This window comes from Felis catus, assembly GCF_018350175.1.
Source record: "Felis catus isolate Fca126 chromosome F1 unlocalized genomic scaffold, F.catus_Fca126_mat1.0 chrF1_random_Un_scaffold_34, whole genome shotgun sequence".
Classification (NCBI taxonomy): Eukaryota; Metazoa; Chordata; class Mammalia; order Carnivora; family Felidae; genus Felis; species Felis catus.
The window spans coordinates 774,105-789,247 of NW_025408522.1; the positions used below are offsets into that span (position 1 = coordinate 774,105).

The window sequence follows — 15,143 nt, forward strand, 5'->3', positions numbered from 1 at the left end:
TTCTATCCCTTAGAACAAAGTCACATGGGCCACCCACCCAGGAGGGGAGGGCATGACAGGAATGTGTGACCAGGATTCAGGAATGCTGGGAGACACTATAGGGACTGCCCATAACATTGGCCCAGAGGAGGCACTGGGACTTGAGCCCAAATATCGTGGGAGAGACCCTGTAAGTGTGTGTCTGGTGGGGACAAGACCTGAATGAGTTCATTTCAACTTTCCAACCGGGCCTGGAAACCAGGCAGGAAAGGATGGCTGTATCTGGGCCCCAGAGCAGACCCAGGCCCTTTTGAGTGTGTTCCATGCTGTGTTCACCTCTTTCTCACCTTTCCATGGCTAAGTGTGGGCATGTGCCTCATGTGATAGCAGGTACAGGGCATCTCTATAGGCAGATCCCCTGATGGTGTCCCTAGAAGTAGATGCCAGAATGACCCCACAGTGGAGATAGTGAGACTGGGGAGGCCATGAGGACGGAATTTGTGCAGGGTCACACTTCTGCTTGGGGGAAGGAGCCTGGCCTCAAGCCAGCACTATATCCTCAAAGCTGGTGTACTGGCTGCACCCAGGCCTAGTGGGGGCTTTGAGGGAGGTGTGTTGGTGTCACTGTATGGACAGGGCATGGGGTGGAGTGGAGCCCTTCTGCAGCATGAGTGAGTGGCTCTTGTATGAGGAGGAAGCCCAGCAAGGGGACTCCAGGCAGTGACCTCACTTCCCTGAGAGCAGAGCACAACAGAATTCAGAACCCAGTAACCAGCCACCCACATTCTTGAGACAGTATCCTGCTGGGCTTGTTTGGAAACCTGCACATAAGCAACATGCTCTCCTGCCGTGTGCCCATGATGCGAGGCTATTGGCTCAGGAGAGCCAACAGTGACACTGTTTCCCGATCCTGGAGACAGTGTGTCATGTCTCACACTGGGCGGGATTCTAGCTTGGAAAGACCCAAAGGTAACATAGGGAGTCCCAGATCTGACCAGGCAAACCTGTTACCTCTTTTACTGATCTGTGTGGCCCCACTTCCCCTCCCCATGTGTATGTGTATGTGTGGAAGGAAGAGTCATGTGTGGAGGGCCCACCAGAGCAGGTGCAGTCTGAAGAGGGGTCAGATGCCCAGTGGGCCATCATGCTCACAACCCAGGTCAAAGCTGGCTGAGAGGGACAGGGTGTTCTAGGGCCTTCTCTTGTCCCCAAAGTTCATCCTGAGCCCTGAAGTTGTAGGTCACTGCATCCTGGGTGCAGGGCTGTGCAGAGGTCAGTGTTCAATCTGGGAGCAGCAGTGGGAGAAGGCAGAAGGACCCTGAAGATGTTCGAGCAGGTCTGTGATACCTCTGGGCCAGCTGCTATTCAAAGCCTTTACAGAAGACTAGAGATGAGATGAGGAAGCGGCTGGCAGACCCACGCTCAGTCTAACCTGTTGAGGTGCCCATGTGTCCAACCAGGAGGGCCACCCTGGACACACGGAGAAAGTGACCAATGGGAAGTCTCCAGAAACAGGGCCTGGAGATTGCCTGGAGTGGTCACTTTCTAGACCACTGCAGAGGACAATGGTCCACCAGATGCTGGTCCAGGAGCTAGAGTCCACGTAGGCAGAGCCAGAGGGTGAGAAGGCTGAGGGTGGGTGATGGTGGTATATGGGGCCAGTCAGAGATTGGTCACCCAGGGAAGAGCCCCCAGGTCGTGGTGGGGGATACGAGCAAAAACTGACCTCAGAGTACCCAGCTGTGGATTGCAGGAGGAAAGAGGTCCTGGTGCGGGTTCCTGGCTGTAGCTTCTCTGGGAGGCTTAGGGGTGTGTTCTGTGCCTGCAAAGGGACCTGGAGAGGCAGGCATGGGGGTGATTTTTCTCATCTCTCAGCTGGGGACTTGGACTTTCTCCAAATGTCACTCTGTTTTATTCTGAAGGGTCAGCTGCAGGAGCAGAAGCCACAGCTTGAGGCAACACCATCTCTGGCATCAGCAGCTCTGTAGGGAGGGGCGCTCTTTGGAGGGACTCCTGCAGGAGTCCAGGAGGCAGAAGATGACCTGGCACCTGTGCAGGGACAGCCAGCAACCGTGCAGAGTGAACCAGCTCGTGCTCCATATTTTGCCTCTGCTCCTGCCTCTGCTCCTGCCCCTATTCCTGCTCCTGCTCCTGCCACTGTTCCTGATCCTGCCCCTGCTGCTGAAGAGTGTTTTTGCTCCTGACACTCTTCCTGCTCCTGCCTCTGCTGCTTCCACTGTTCCTGCTCCTATTCCAGCTCCTGCCCCTGCCACTGCCTCTGCCCCTCTTCCTGTTCCTACCCCTGCCATTGTTCTGCCCCTGTCCCTGTTCCTGTCCCCAGCCCTCCCACAGTCCCTGCCCCTGGCCTTGCTCCTGCCCGTTTGTGTCATTACCCCTGCCCCTGCCCTTGGTCCTGTTCTTGCCTTGCCCCTGCCCAACACCCCAGCAGAATGCTTCTTCCACTCCCCATTTGTGCTTTCCTTCTGCTATAATTCAACTATTATTTTATCATTTTGTGTTTTGTATAGTCTTTATTATTAATTTAAAAAGTTGTTTACATGATTGAAATTGTACAATTCCTGGGCATTGAGTACACTCACAACCCTCTGCAACCACAGCACACAATATTGTTGCAGAATATCTCAGTCCCCAAGGGACACCATGTACCCAGAGCCCTCATTCCCCATTGCCCCCCACCCCCACCCCCAGCCTCTGGGAACCACTAATCTCCATTCTCTCTCTTTTCCTTACCTACTCTGGATGTTTCCTATACCTGGAACCTCGCAATAGATGTCTTTGTCTCTGCCCACACATTCTAAGATGGAACAGATTAACTTTTGTATTTTGTGTATATTTGAAATAGATTTTTTCTCATTTGATATTGAAATCCACAATGGATTAAAAATTGGAAAAACGTGAAAAAATGAGACTCCTTTGGTATAAATGGTCATAACCTTGGGGTAGAGACCCATGTTCCTTCTGTGACACCACAGCCTGATGCCAGACAGAACATGGCTGTTCCTCCTGTGGCAAAAACAGAGAGAGGAATGCAGGAAGCTGGGCAGGGACACCACAGGGGGGAAATCATTCCTCACAGCCCAAGTCCAGAGACAGGTTTCACAGGCCTCTGTTCCCAAAATGCTCCAAAGTCATGGTGTTCCTGGGATGAAGAGCAAATACATGCAAGTCCAAGGGGAGGCGACCTCCATGGAGAGCAGTTGTCAGAGATGTGGGATGTTCCTGGCAGGACTTCCGGAAAATGAAACCCTAAGGGGGCAGTGCTGGTCACCCTCAGATGGCCAGGTTTATGGTCTGGGGACAGCAGCCCAGGTGACAAAATAAGGAAACCAAGCCCCAGGAGATCCACAGTGAGAAGTCCTGACCTGAGGGAGCAGCTGTCCAGTACCAGGAGAGTCCATGGACCCCAGCCGGTCTGTTGCTGGGAGAGACCACAGAGCCCAGGTGGTCCAGTACACGGATAGCCTACAGAGCCCAGGGTCCTCCCTTCCCCAGCCACCATGTCAGGTCCCAGGCAGATGGGTTAGCTCTGCTCCCCTGTGTTCAGAGGGACCTTATGGCAGGAGGATGGGGTGCCCAAGGAGGAGGGACCTGAGTTCCAGAATGATGAGGTGCAGGCCTGAGGTTAGGACAATCCAAAGTCAAGGCAGTGGGGAGCCTCACCTAGCTTGTCTTACTAGTGACCCCAGGCTGTGCTATTAAGCCTCAGTTTACCCATTTGTGACCAGAGGACATAACTTGGTCTTCTTGATGGATTGCTTGTTGGAATCTCTGAGAGATGAGGTGATATCATTGCCTGGTTCCTGGAGGACAAAAAAGCCATATGGCAGGATGTCACTGGATTATCCAAGGAACAGGCTCCTGAAGACCCTGTTCAGGCCTCTGCCTAGTACCCAGATTCTGGGAACATTCAGCATTGCCTGAGGAGATGGAGATGATCCAGGATGTCAGCAGTTCCCATGTGAAGGAGGGTCAGCCATGGGAGGAGAGCAGGACACATCCTGTGCCAATTTCCAGGGCCCGGGAATTACACACATAAAGTCTCCTGCTGTGTGGACCTGACCCTCCCACATTCACTTCCTCACTGCCTCTCCCATTCACTCCCTCATTCACTCACCCCTCTCCTAATTCAGCTGGTGACCTGTGGTCCCTGTCATGTGCCCTGCAAGGTGACTCCATCAGTGACCCAACGGGATCCCCACATGTATCATCTTCCTTTGCAGAGTCTGTACATTCCTGTGCTGTTTCCCCTCTGACAAGGCTCAGGTCTGCAGGGTGACTATGTCCCCCAGACCAACTGTGTTCCCAGGGCTCGAGGTCCTTGGGGTATCCGTGCTCCCAGGCTGCCAGGAGAGGTTGCTACTGTGGGGAAGGCCTGAGCCATCTGGCTGACCACAGGGTCACAGATGCTATTCTTCTGCTTAGGTAGTTGGACTGCGGGGCCATGAAGAGTCATCAGCAAGAATGCAGCACATTGTTGGCTTCAGTTTCGCACATCCAAGACAAAGATTCTAACAGAACCTGACGCACACCGTTGTGCGGTCAAAGTGACAGTCCCCGTAAGTGTCACTGTGCTGCTTGTAACCTGCTCTGTTTGCATTTGATCATCATCTGTCCTGACTTGGGTCGGGGGCCACCTTCTGTGTGACAGGGTTGTAAACAAGGAATAGGGAGGTCTTACTTTTTCACAGATTTGGATTCTGGAGATTGTTTTCTGTCAATCAAGAGAGCGGACCCACAATTGAATACAAGAGTATCTAATGTCCAGGAGGAGAAAAGAACCCGAGTAAGGGTCCTCGCTCTGTATTTATTAGGACCAGAAGGCTTGCAAACGTGATGGACGTTATAGCTAGTGAAATCCCTTGAGTTTGCTTTTCGGGAGATTTTTTTTGTTTAATGATTCAATTTTATTACAAATTATTGGTCTGTTCAAATGTTCTATTTTTTCCTGATTCAGTTTGGAAGATTGTATGTCTCTCATAATTTATCAGTTTATTCCGTATTGTTCAATGTGTTTGCATATAATTTTTAATAATATCATCTTATAATTCTCTCCATTTGTTATATGTTGTTGGTTCTTATTTCTCCTCATTCATTTATGGTTTCATTTATTTGTCTTCTCTTTTTTTTGAGAAGTCTAGCACAATTTCTGAGTTTTATCTATTTTCCAATTGACTCATCATTTTTGAAAATCTTTTTAAAGAACCTGCTCTTGAATTCATTAATAGTTCTATTTTTTTTTTCTTAGCTTACGCTTACCTTTGTAGATGGTGGATTTTTTTTAAACTTTGCAACCAGAAAATTCTGAGACTGTCATTGGTGGCACTGTTTATGATTAGGTGGCAAGTGGTGCAAACAGACTTTTCTTCACTTTGATTATGTAGTAAATTTTAAGTTTTGTAAACATTTCAAATTTTCAAATTATTTTTTTTGCAGAAAATTTGAGATAAAGCTACAGATATACTCTGTTTCCACACATGCATGGCCTCCTCCATGTACCCATCCTCTACTGGAGTAGTACAATCTGTTACAATTGATGAACATACTTTGGCACATCATAATCACCGAAATTCCAGAGTTTACATTATTGTTCCCTTCTGGTGTTGCACATTGTGTGGATTTGGAGAAATGGATAGTTGTTTTTATGCACCATTTTGGAATCATACACAGTGTCCACATTGTCCTAAAAGTCCCCTGTATTCCAAATATTCAACACTGTTTCTTCTTGTAAATGGGGCAATCATTGATCTTTTAGTTTTTTTTTTTAATTTTTTTTTCAGTGTTTATTTATTTTTGGGACAGAGAGAGACAGAGCATGAATGGGGGAGGGGCAGAGAGAGAGGGAGACACAGAATCGGAAACAGGCTCCAGGCTCCGAGCCATCAGCCCAGAGCCTGACGCGGGGCTCGAACTCACGGACCGCAAGATCGTGACCTGGCTGAAGTCGGACGCTTAACCGACTGCGCCACCCAGGTGCCCCTGATCTTTTAGTTTTCTCTGCAATTTTGATATTTACAGAATGTCTTAGAGTACAAGTCATGCATATGCAGCCTCTTTGGTTGTTTACAGGAAAGAAGTCACCACTGAAGTAACAGATGGTGTATGACACAGAAACATACATGCAGGTATGACAAGGATAAAGTTTAAAGTTAATTTTTAAAAAATTGTTATAATCGTAAGGGTATGCTCTGAAAAAGAATATGCCAAAAAACTGGGCAATGTGGAAGAAATGAACAAATTCCTAGATACTTACCAACTTCCAAACTGAAACAGTAAGGAATCAAAAATTTAACTAAACCCACAACCAGCAAGGAAATTGAATCAGTATCAAAAACTTCTCAACAAACAAGAGTCCTGGGCCCGATCAATTCCCAGGGGAACTCTGCCATATATTTAAAGAATCTTATCCTTCTCAAACTATTCCATAAAAATAGAAACGTAATTGATGGGTATTGAGGAGGGCACCTTTTGGGATGAGCACTGGCTGTTGTATAGAAACCAATTTAACAATAAATTTTATATTTAAAAAAAGGTTTTCATAAAAAATAGAAACAGAAAGAAAACTTTCAAACTCATTCTATAAATCCAATATGATCTTGATTACTAAGGCAGACAAAGGCCCCATTAAAAAGAATTACAGGCCAATATCCCTGATAAACATGTATGGAAATATTCTCAACAAGATACTAGAAAATTGAATTCAAGAGTACATTAAAAGAATTATTCACGATGATCAGGGATTTATTCCTGGACTGCAGGGCTGGTTCAATATTTGCAAATCAATGAAGGTGATAGAACCACAGTAATAAAAGAAAGAATAAAATGATATTATCCTGTCAATAGATGCAGAAAAAGCATTTGACAAAGTACGGCATCCATTCCTGATTAAAAACAACAACAACAACAACAACAACAACAACAACAAAGTAGGGGTAGATGAAAAATCCCTCAACATCACAAAGACCATAAATGAAAGACCCTCAGCTAATTTCACTTTCATTGAGGAAAAACCCAGAGCTTTTCCCCTATGGTCAGGAACAAGATAAGGATGCCCACTCTCACCATTCCTAATTAATATGTAGTAGAAGTCTTAACCTCAGCAATCAGACAACAAGAAGAAATAAGGGTCATACAAATTGGCAAGGAAGAAGTCAAAACTCCATTATGTGTGAATGACATGCTACTCTATGTTCAAAACACAAAAGATCTCCACCAAAAAATTTCTAGAACAAATCCATAAATTCAGCAAAGTTGCAAGAAATAAAATCAATGTGCAGAAATTTGTTGCAATTCTATACAATGTAACAAAACAACAGAAAAATAAATCTAGGAATCAATCCCATTTACAATTGCACCAGAAAACATATTATTCTTAGGAATACACCTAACTAAAGAGGTATATACTCTGAACACTACCACCCAAATCAATTTGAAAACGACTACCCAAATCATCCTACACATTCATGCTATCCTTAACAAAATACCACCAGCATTCTATGCAGAGCTAGATCACACAATCCTAGTTTGTATGGAACCACAAAAGACCCTGAATAGCCAAAGCAATCCTGAAAAAGAAAAAGAACACTGGAGGCATCACAATTCTGGATTTCAAGCTATATTCCAAAGCTGAGGTCATGAAAACAGTATGGTACTCGAACAAAAATAAACACAGACTGATTACTGAAACTGAATACAATACTCAGATATGGACCCTCAACTATATAATAAGCTCATCTTCAAGAAAGCAGGAAAGATTGTCTAATGGAAGAAAAAAAAACAGTCGGGTGCCTTGGTGACTCAATCATTTATGAATCTGACACTGGCTCAAGTCATGAACTCACCTTTCGTGAGTTCCAGCCCCCTATTGGGCTCTGTGCTGACAGATCAGAGCCCTGAGCCTGCTTCAGATTCTGTCTCTATGTCTCTGTGTCCCTCCCCCACTTGTGCTCTGTCTCTCTCTCTCTCAAAAATAAATAAAGATTAAAAAAATCTCTTCAACAAATGTTTTTGAGAAAACTGTACAGTGAAATGCAGAAAAATGAAACTGGATCACTTTCTTACACCATGCACAAAAATAAATTCAAAATGGATGAAAAAACAAAATTTGAGACAGGAAACCACCAAAATCCTAGAGGAGAACACATGCAGCAATGTCTTTGACCTCTGCTACAGCAACTTCTTACTAGACACGTCACTGGAAGCAAGGAAAATAAAAGCAAAAATGAGCTATTGGGACTTCATCAAGATTAAAATCTTCTGCACAACAAAGGAAACAATCAGCAAAACTAAAAGTAAACAGAGGAAATGGGACAAGATCTTTGCAAATAACACATCTGATAGAGTTTGTATCCAAAAATCTATAAAGAACTTATCAGACACCCACCTAAATTAAAAACAAACAAACAAACAAAAACAATAAAACACAACAATCCACTGAACAAATGGGTAGAAGACATAGATAAACACTTTTCCAAAGAAGACATCCAGAGAGCTAATGCTCACATGAAAAGAAGCTCAACATCATTCATCATCAAGGAAATACAAATCGAAACCACAATGAGATATCATGTCACACCTAAACAAAAGTCTTAAATTAACAACTCAGAAAAACAACAGATGGTGTCAAGGTGGGAGAGAAAGGGGAATCTTTTTGCACTGTTGGTGGGAAGGGAAACTGATGCAGTACTCTGATAAACCGTATACAGTTTCCTTAGACAATTAAAAACAGAACTACCCTATGGCCCATCAATTACACTACTAGGGATTTATTCAAATGATACCAAAAAGCTGTTATGATGGGGCATATGCTCACCAATGTTGAAGTGAGGTCCTTAACCACTTTTCAAAGTCAGACACTTCAATTCCACACGGGAAAACTGAAGAGTACTTCAGCTTGTTCATGCTGTACTCCTGAGTGTAGCAGCAGTGGGAAGTCTGTACTGCAGGGTGGAGGGATGGAGGGGCTGATCCAGGCACAGGTGCAGGGCTGCTCCAGGTAGACTCACCAGAAACAGGGTTGTGAGAATATCACAAGACAGTCAAGTTGAAGCAGAGCATGGCTGCACCTCAACTTGTATAAGGCTTTGTAGACCCCTGTTTTCTGCTGTGAAAATGAAGAAAGCACTGTGGGGAATTGCTATACAAATTCATGGTGATGGTCATCCCAACTCCAATTCATCAAATGGCCCCATTCTGCCTGCTCATGCCCACAACCAATGTGTCTTCATAGACAACCTTCCTGCACACACTCATCTCCCTGGCTTTGTTTCTCTCTGCCTGTGCAGCTGTTCTCCCTGTGGTAGCCTGAGTGAAAGCTGAGAAAATCCCATGTATTCCACCCTGGCCCTGAACCGTGGCCATGTGGATTCCAAGACACATGTTACTTGTTTGACCCTACCCAACAGGGTCCCCCAATCCTGCAGTCACCCACTCTGTCACTATCTATTTCCCCTGGAGTGCTCCTCACCACATCCATGTGCTTGGGGCATTCACATTCCCTTGTAAACCGCTCAGGGTAGGTCTCCCTCCACAAACTAATCCATCACTCAGCACTCTACATCCAGCCCCTAAGCTATCATTGAAAGATACAGTCTAATAAAATCTAGTTCTATGCAATATGGAGTAATATCTGAACAGTAGCTCTTCATCCAAGGGCTCCACTAACCCCACAATCTTTATTAAATGCCTTCACGCACTGTCATTGTGAACAGGATAGAGAACTACCCTGAACCCAGAGTGGGCTTGATTTGTTGTTGGGTAAACCATGCATTAAATCCAAATGGATATGAGACTCAGGGCAGATGGAGCCTCAGGACAGGACCATGGTAGGGGGTGGGGAGTAAAGCCACAACTCTGAAAGGCCCAGGACCACATATATGGGGCACATTTCAGACTCCGGGTTCCTCACACAGACATCAAGTAGGCACTGTCCATGGGCACCTACCAGCCCATGCTCCTTAGGGCAACAGGTGAGGTGTGGTGGTCACTGCTTTCCTCATGTCCCACTTTGGGCTCTGTGCCCAACCTTCAGCTTCTGCATCCTGAGCGACTTCAGCCTTCTGTATGGACTGCTCTGCATAATGGCTCACTTAGGCCACTGGTTCAGGGGCAGAAGTGCTTGCCAGGTAGGTCACCCCCAGGGCACCCTGAACCTCTGTGTGGCTGGACTTGGGGGATGCAGGAATTACTTTTGCCCAAAATTCTGCAGGAACAGGTGGTGACCATACAGGACACAGCCTCTTTGCTTTGCAGGTGGATTTGGAGGCAGTAAGGGAAGTTGTTCCAGCCAGGATGGCTGTGAGAATACTGAAGACACAGCATGAGGTTGGAGAAGTCTCTGTCTCCAGACAAGACAGCCCAGGAGCAGGCATGTCCCCATGCCACAGGCATTCAGCTTCCCTCAACACAAGCCACTGAGCATAAAAAGAGCTTGGGATAAAGGTGGGTGGAACGGTAGGTTAACTGGCTTCTCACCTTTTGAAATCAACAGGTACCTATTTTAACTACTCCAGTGCCTTTTTTTTATACAAGTTGAATTTCCCCTCCCTGTCACCATATCTGCTCCTACATCTCTTCAACCAAGTGATCATTTAAGAAATGTCTTGGATGCCCTGTGGCTCTGCAGCCTCAGTGGGGCTGAGACCAGGCAACTGTGCAGCTGTAAGTGAGGGGTTTCTGAGGCGGGGCAGCCTGCTCACATACTAAGATCTGCACTGTAGCCTCTGGCTCCTGCTGTCCTCTTTTGGAAGAAAGGGATTGTGGCAGCACTGAGCCAAAATAAGAGGCTCACACGCCTAGAACCAGGTTTGTCCTTTGCCCCTCATCACTCCTCCACCTACAGCACCCCCTAATACACACAGAACAGTCCTTGGGGAATTTACAGCACAGTCAGCATCAGCACCAGGACCTGGACTCCTTGCCCTCAGTGCAGTCAGTGAAGGAACCAAAGGAAATCTCAGGAAATAGGATTTGGAGATGGGGTATGGTGACAGCTATCGACCTGTCCACCAGCATGGAGACTCCATCCTCAGGATGAAAGATATTTGGCCATGACCAGGGCTCTAGGGAACCCATGGCTTCCTCAGGGCTCTAACAGTTCTGAGCTTTCAGAACTATAACCCCAACACGGCCAAGCACACATGAGGAGAAGGATCATGGAGGAGCATCATGAATTTAGGACCTTAGCTTTAAGCCTTGTCTCTTCCTCACACTCAAACGTGCACTACTGGCACAATGCACAAGGTGTCCTTGGACTGAGGTCCCCAGAATTAACTGTTAAATGAAAACCCAGTCCCTTTCTCCTGACACCTTGAAGAGCAAAAACACGTCACCTGGGGTTATGGTGCAGGCACAGTGGGCAGAGGGAGCAGGTGGCTTGTTGCTAAGTCAGAATTAGCTTGATTTTTTGTTCCTGCTTTCCTTCCCCACTGTTGTCTCTGCAAATTACTGATTTTGTGCCTGTGGCTTCCATTGAGTTTTCCAGAAAAAAGGAGTTATTAATGTAAACAATCTTGGCCACAGCAACAAAATGTCCTGAAGTGTTGAATTGTCATTTTATCACCAGGGCCCAACCTTTGCTTTCAGTAAAAGAAAAGAAGATGCACTTTTTCTTGAGGAAAAAAGAAGTAATTGTATCCTAAAGTAATGCTGATTATTTAGTGAGAGAAAACTTAGGGTTGTCTGGGGCGCTCACTGCATTGGGCATTCGACTTCACCTCAGATCATGATCTTGTGGTTTATAGGTTTGAGCCTCGCATTGGGCTCTCTGCTGTCAAAACAGAGCCCACGTAGTGTCCTTTATCTGCCTCTCTCTCTGCCCCACCCCCACTGGTTCTCTCTCTCTCTTCAAAATAAATAAAGAAAGTAAAAAAAGAAAGAAAACTGAGAAGGGGAAATTTAGAATAAGAGAAAACTCAAAGTCTGTGACAGACGGTGACCCTGACGTGACTAGAAGTCAACGTGACTAGAAGTGAACATGGAAGAAGCTGACACAACTCAAGGACAGCAGAACTCTGCAGAAGGACTAAAGATCTCTACAAAAAAATGCATCAGACCTCAATCTTTCCCTGACGAGGTCAGAGAAAAGTGAAACTATATTAGGATTTGCTGCCATGGGACTTTTGAGAGAATTTTTATGGGAGACTTCCTATCCCCAGAGTAGAAATAATAACATTCATATTTTACAATCTTTGGGATAGGTTCACCAATGTACTCAATCAGAAAGCACTCCTTAAGTTATAAATGATTAACAAGCAACAATGCACTTGGTTCCCCAAACAAGGAACTTATGATCTGGATATCTGGGAAAGAGTACAGAAAACATTAAAAGCTCAACATTCTGAGGGGGCTAATGCCCTCAACCCCGAGGTAATCCTCACTCAGTCCCTTGTCCATTCTGCCCTTGTCCCCTTGAGTTCAGACGATGTATATGAAGATGTAGAATTACCCAATAGAGAGGGGAAATAAACTAAGCTTTTATAGTCAGCCTGTGCCTTTGGTGCCTTTACAGCCAAAAGATACTCCTCCCCCGACTCAAAAGGGTTAGAAGATAGTGAGTGTCCAGAAACCTCACCGACTAGTTCTGATAAAGTCCTCACCCCAATGCAAAAGTACATTAAGGATGCCCACAAGGCCGGTGACTTCCAGCCATTTCACACTGTCAGGCAAAATGGGCAATATGTCCATGAAGTCCTGCTCTGCCAAATAGTAAAAGAATTGCAGAAATCAGTTCAGTTGAATGGTCTCCACAGCCCTTTTAAAATCATCAGTTTAGAACCTATTTGTGGCACTTATTCCATGTCTGCCTATGATGGGGGCTCTCTTATGAAAATCATTTTGACCCCAGCCGTCCATGCTGTGTATGCCCAAGAGTTTTATATGCTTGCTTGTGTGACTCATGCCATGCATAACTTTGATGCTGCTATCCTGGTGTCTTTTGAACAACTTTCTGGCCCAGGACACTATTCCCAACTAAGGCAGCTAGCCCAGCTTTGAGTAATTGTCAAACAACAATGCACTAAAATAGTGTGTCATATTCTACACAGGGCATCCCTATTGAAGGGGACTCTAACTGTCTCTCCCCGTTTCTCCCAATATCGAACTTTATGTGGGAGCTTCTCTCTCATTCATTTCCTGGGCCAATGACTATAATGAATAGAGCCAATTGTCTCTGATTAGTGTACCTTGGGATGGAGACTTTAAGGAATATTCCCTAGCAGCCGCTGAAACTCCTTTTGCTTTGGGGAATGTCCCTGTCTTCTCTGGCCTGACATGGACTGCCTAATCCACTAGTGCAAAACCAAAGAAAACAAAACAAAAATCTGTACCTGCTCATCTATCTGAGCTGACAGGCTTTGGGACCACGAGAACTCTTTCTCTACCCTCTGTGCCTTTGTCTGCCTCCAGGCTACTTGGTGGCACCTCACTTTTTCTGCCTTCCCTTCCCCCTCCTACAATTTCTGCACCACCTGGGGTGAGGTCTGCATATCTGGCTCTTCAGTGTCTCAGGCAGCATTACCTACTACCTCCACATTGTCAAAGAGCAAAAAATCTCCCCCTTAGACTTTCACCACCCACTTCAGATTTCCTCACTGGTTTCACAGGAAAAAAATGACAATGGTAAACTTTTAAGAGGACACAAATGAAATAAAATTAGGATAGACATGCATTTTACTTATTTTAATATAATTTATTGACAAATTGATTTGCAGACAACACCCAGGGCTCATTTGTTTTAAATGATCAGAACTGAATAATAAATATTCATTCATTGTACTAAGGTTTACTGAAGGTCAAATTAGCTCATGATATCTGTGTTCCAATTTGTTAGCAAAAGGATAACTTAAAGCAATGGTTAACTTTGTCTATCTATACTTTTCATGGGTAATTGTTTAAATGCCCTTCAGGGACTTTGGTATCCTTACCCTTTAGTTTTTATTTAAATGATAAATTAAGTTAAATCCATTGGACATTGAGGTCTCTTCTACAACAAATAGAATACTGAAACATTGCTGAGTAAATATAGATTTGTGCTACGGGTTTCTATGGCAAAAAAAAAAAAAAAAGAAAAAAACTAAGGTTACTTAAATCTATTAAAAATATAATTTGTGCTTCATAAGTCTGCCACCTACAAAATTTCTGATATAGCAGAGTTCACAAATGTTACTACTAAGTTTTCACTAGAGACTAAGGTCTCTAAGCTTTAAAATTCTGCTAAATGTAATTAGGCTAATGTAAATAAAGAAAGTCATTCTATGTATAAAAGAGTAAGATATGTAAAAATAGATATGAAAAACATATTTTTGTTAAAGATATAAATAAATAAACAAACAAACACGATCTTAACAAATAGGGTTTAAAAAACAGAATAGCATGCCCTTTTGAGTTGTTTACTTAAGGCTTGGTTAGAATTATGCATTCCTTTTAATCTATAAGGCGAAGCAATTGTAAAATGAGCACATAATAAGCTCAAATATATGTCAGAAAAGGGGTGGATACCTTGGCTGTCTGCATAACCACCTCAGCTCCTTTTTGGGCTGTGATTATTCTTAACTTTTAAAATCTTAATCCTCAAGGACTAACCACAGCTATGCCACATTCTTCAAAATCAGAGAAACCTTCTCATCATATGGTGCTATACAAAACCCCTGGAGGGGGGCCCACACAGACTGGGCCCACTAAACTTCCACCTGGGTTGAGGATATGCTTGTGTTCTTTTAGGACTGTGTTCTTTCTTAGACTTCTGTGGGTTCCCTCTTAGTTGGTAAAGCTGTACCATGGCATGGTGGAGACCACCATGATATCTTCCAAATGACCAGGACTTCCAGAGAATGAGTCTCAATGGGCATCCACGCCCCCCTTTTTGGAAGAACCCTCTTCAGTGACTCTTCACCCTGAAGCCACTTCGCAAATGCAAGTCTTTGTCCCTGATATAACATTGGGAAGCCTTAAGTGTCTGTCTAACCAAGCCACCATCCTCTTAAAACAAAATCGTATTGGATATACTTCTGAATTGCATCTGATGACCATGATCTCAATCACTGACAGGAATTCGATACAGGTAACCCTGATTCTTCTCCTTGTCTTCATTTGTCCAGGCCAAGCTCAATATTTAGATTATGCTCATCAACATAACACACCTATATGTG

General features: G+C 44.6%; 1 protein-coding gene across 1 annotated transcript in view; it reads left to right on the forward strand.

The window, feature by feature from the left end:
- The window catches only part of LOC111558590 (serine/arginine repetitive matrix protein 3-like), a 35,900-nt gene that overhangs the window by 17,350 nt on the left and 3,407 nt on the right, over nucleotides 1-15,143 (forward strand). Inside the window, exon 5 of the mRNA XM_045051636.1 lies at nucleotides 6,067-6,122. Within this exon, the coding sequence (XP_044907571.1) occupies nucleotides 6,067-6,103 (37 nt within the window). The 3' untranslated portion in view covers nucleotides 6,104-6,122. The remainder of the gene's footprint in view (nucleotides 1-6,066; nucleotides 6,123-15,143) is intronic.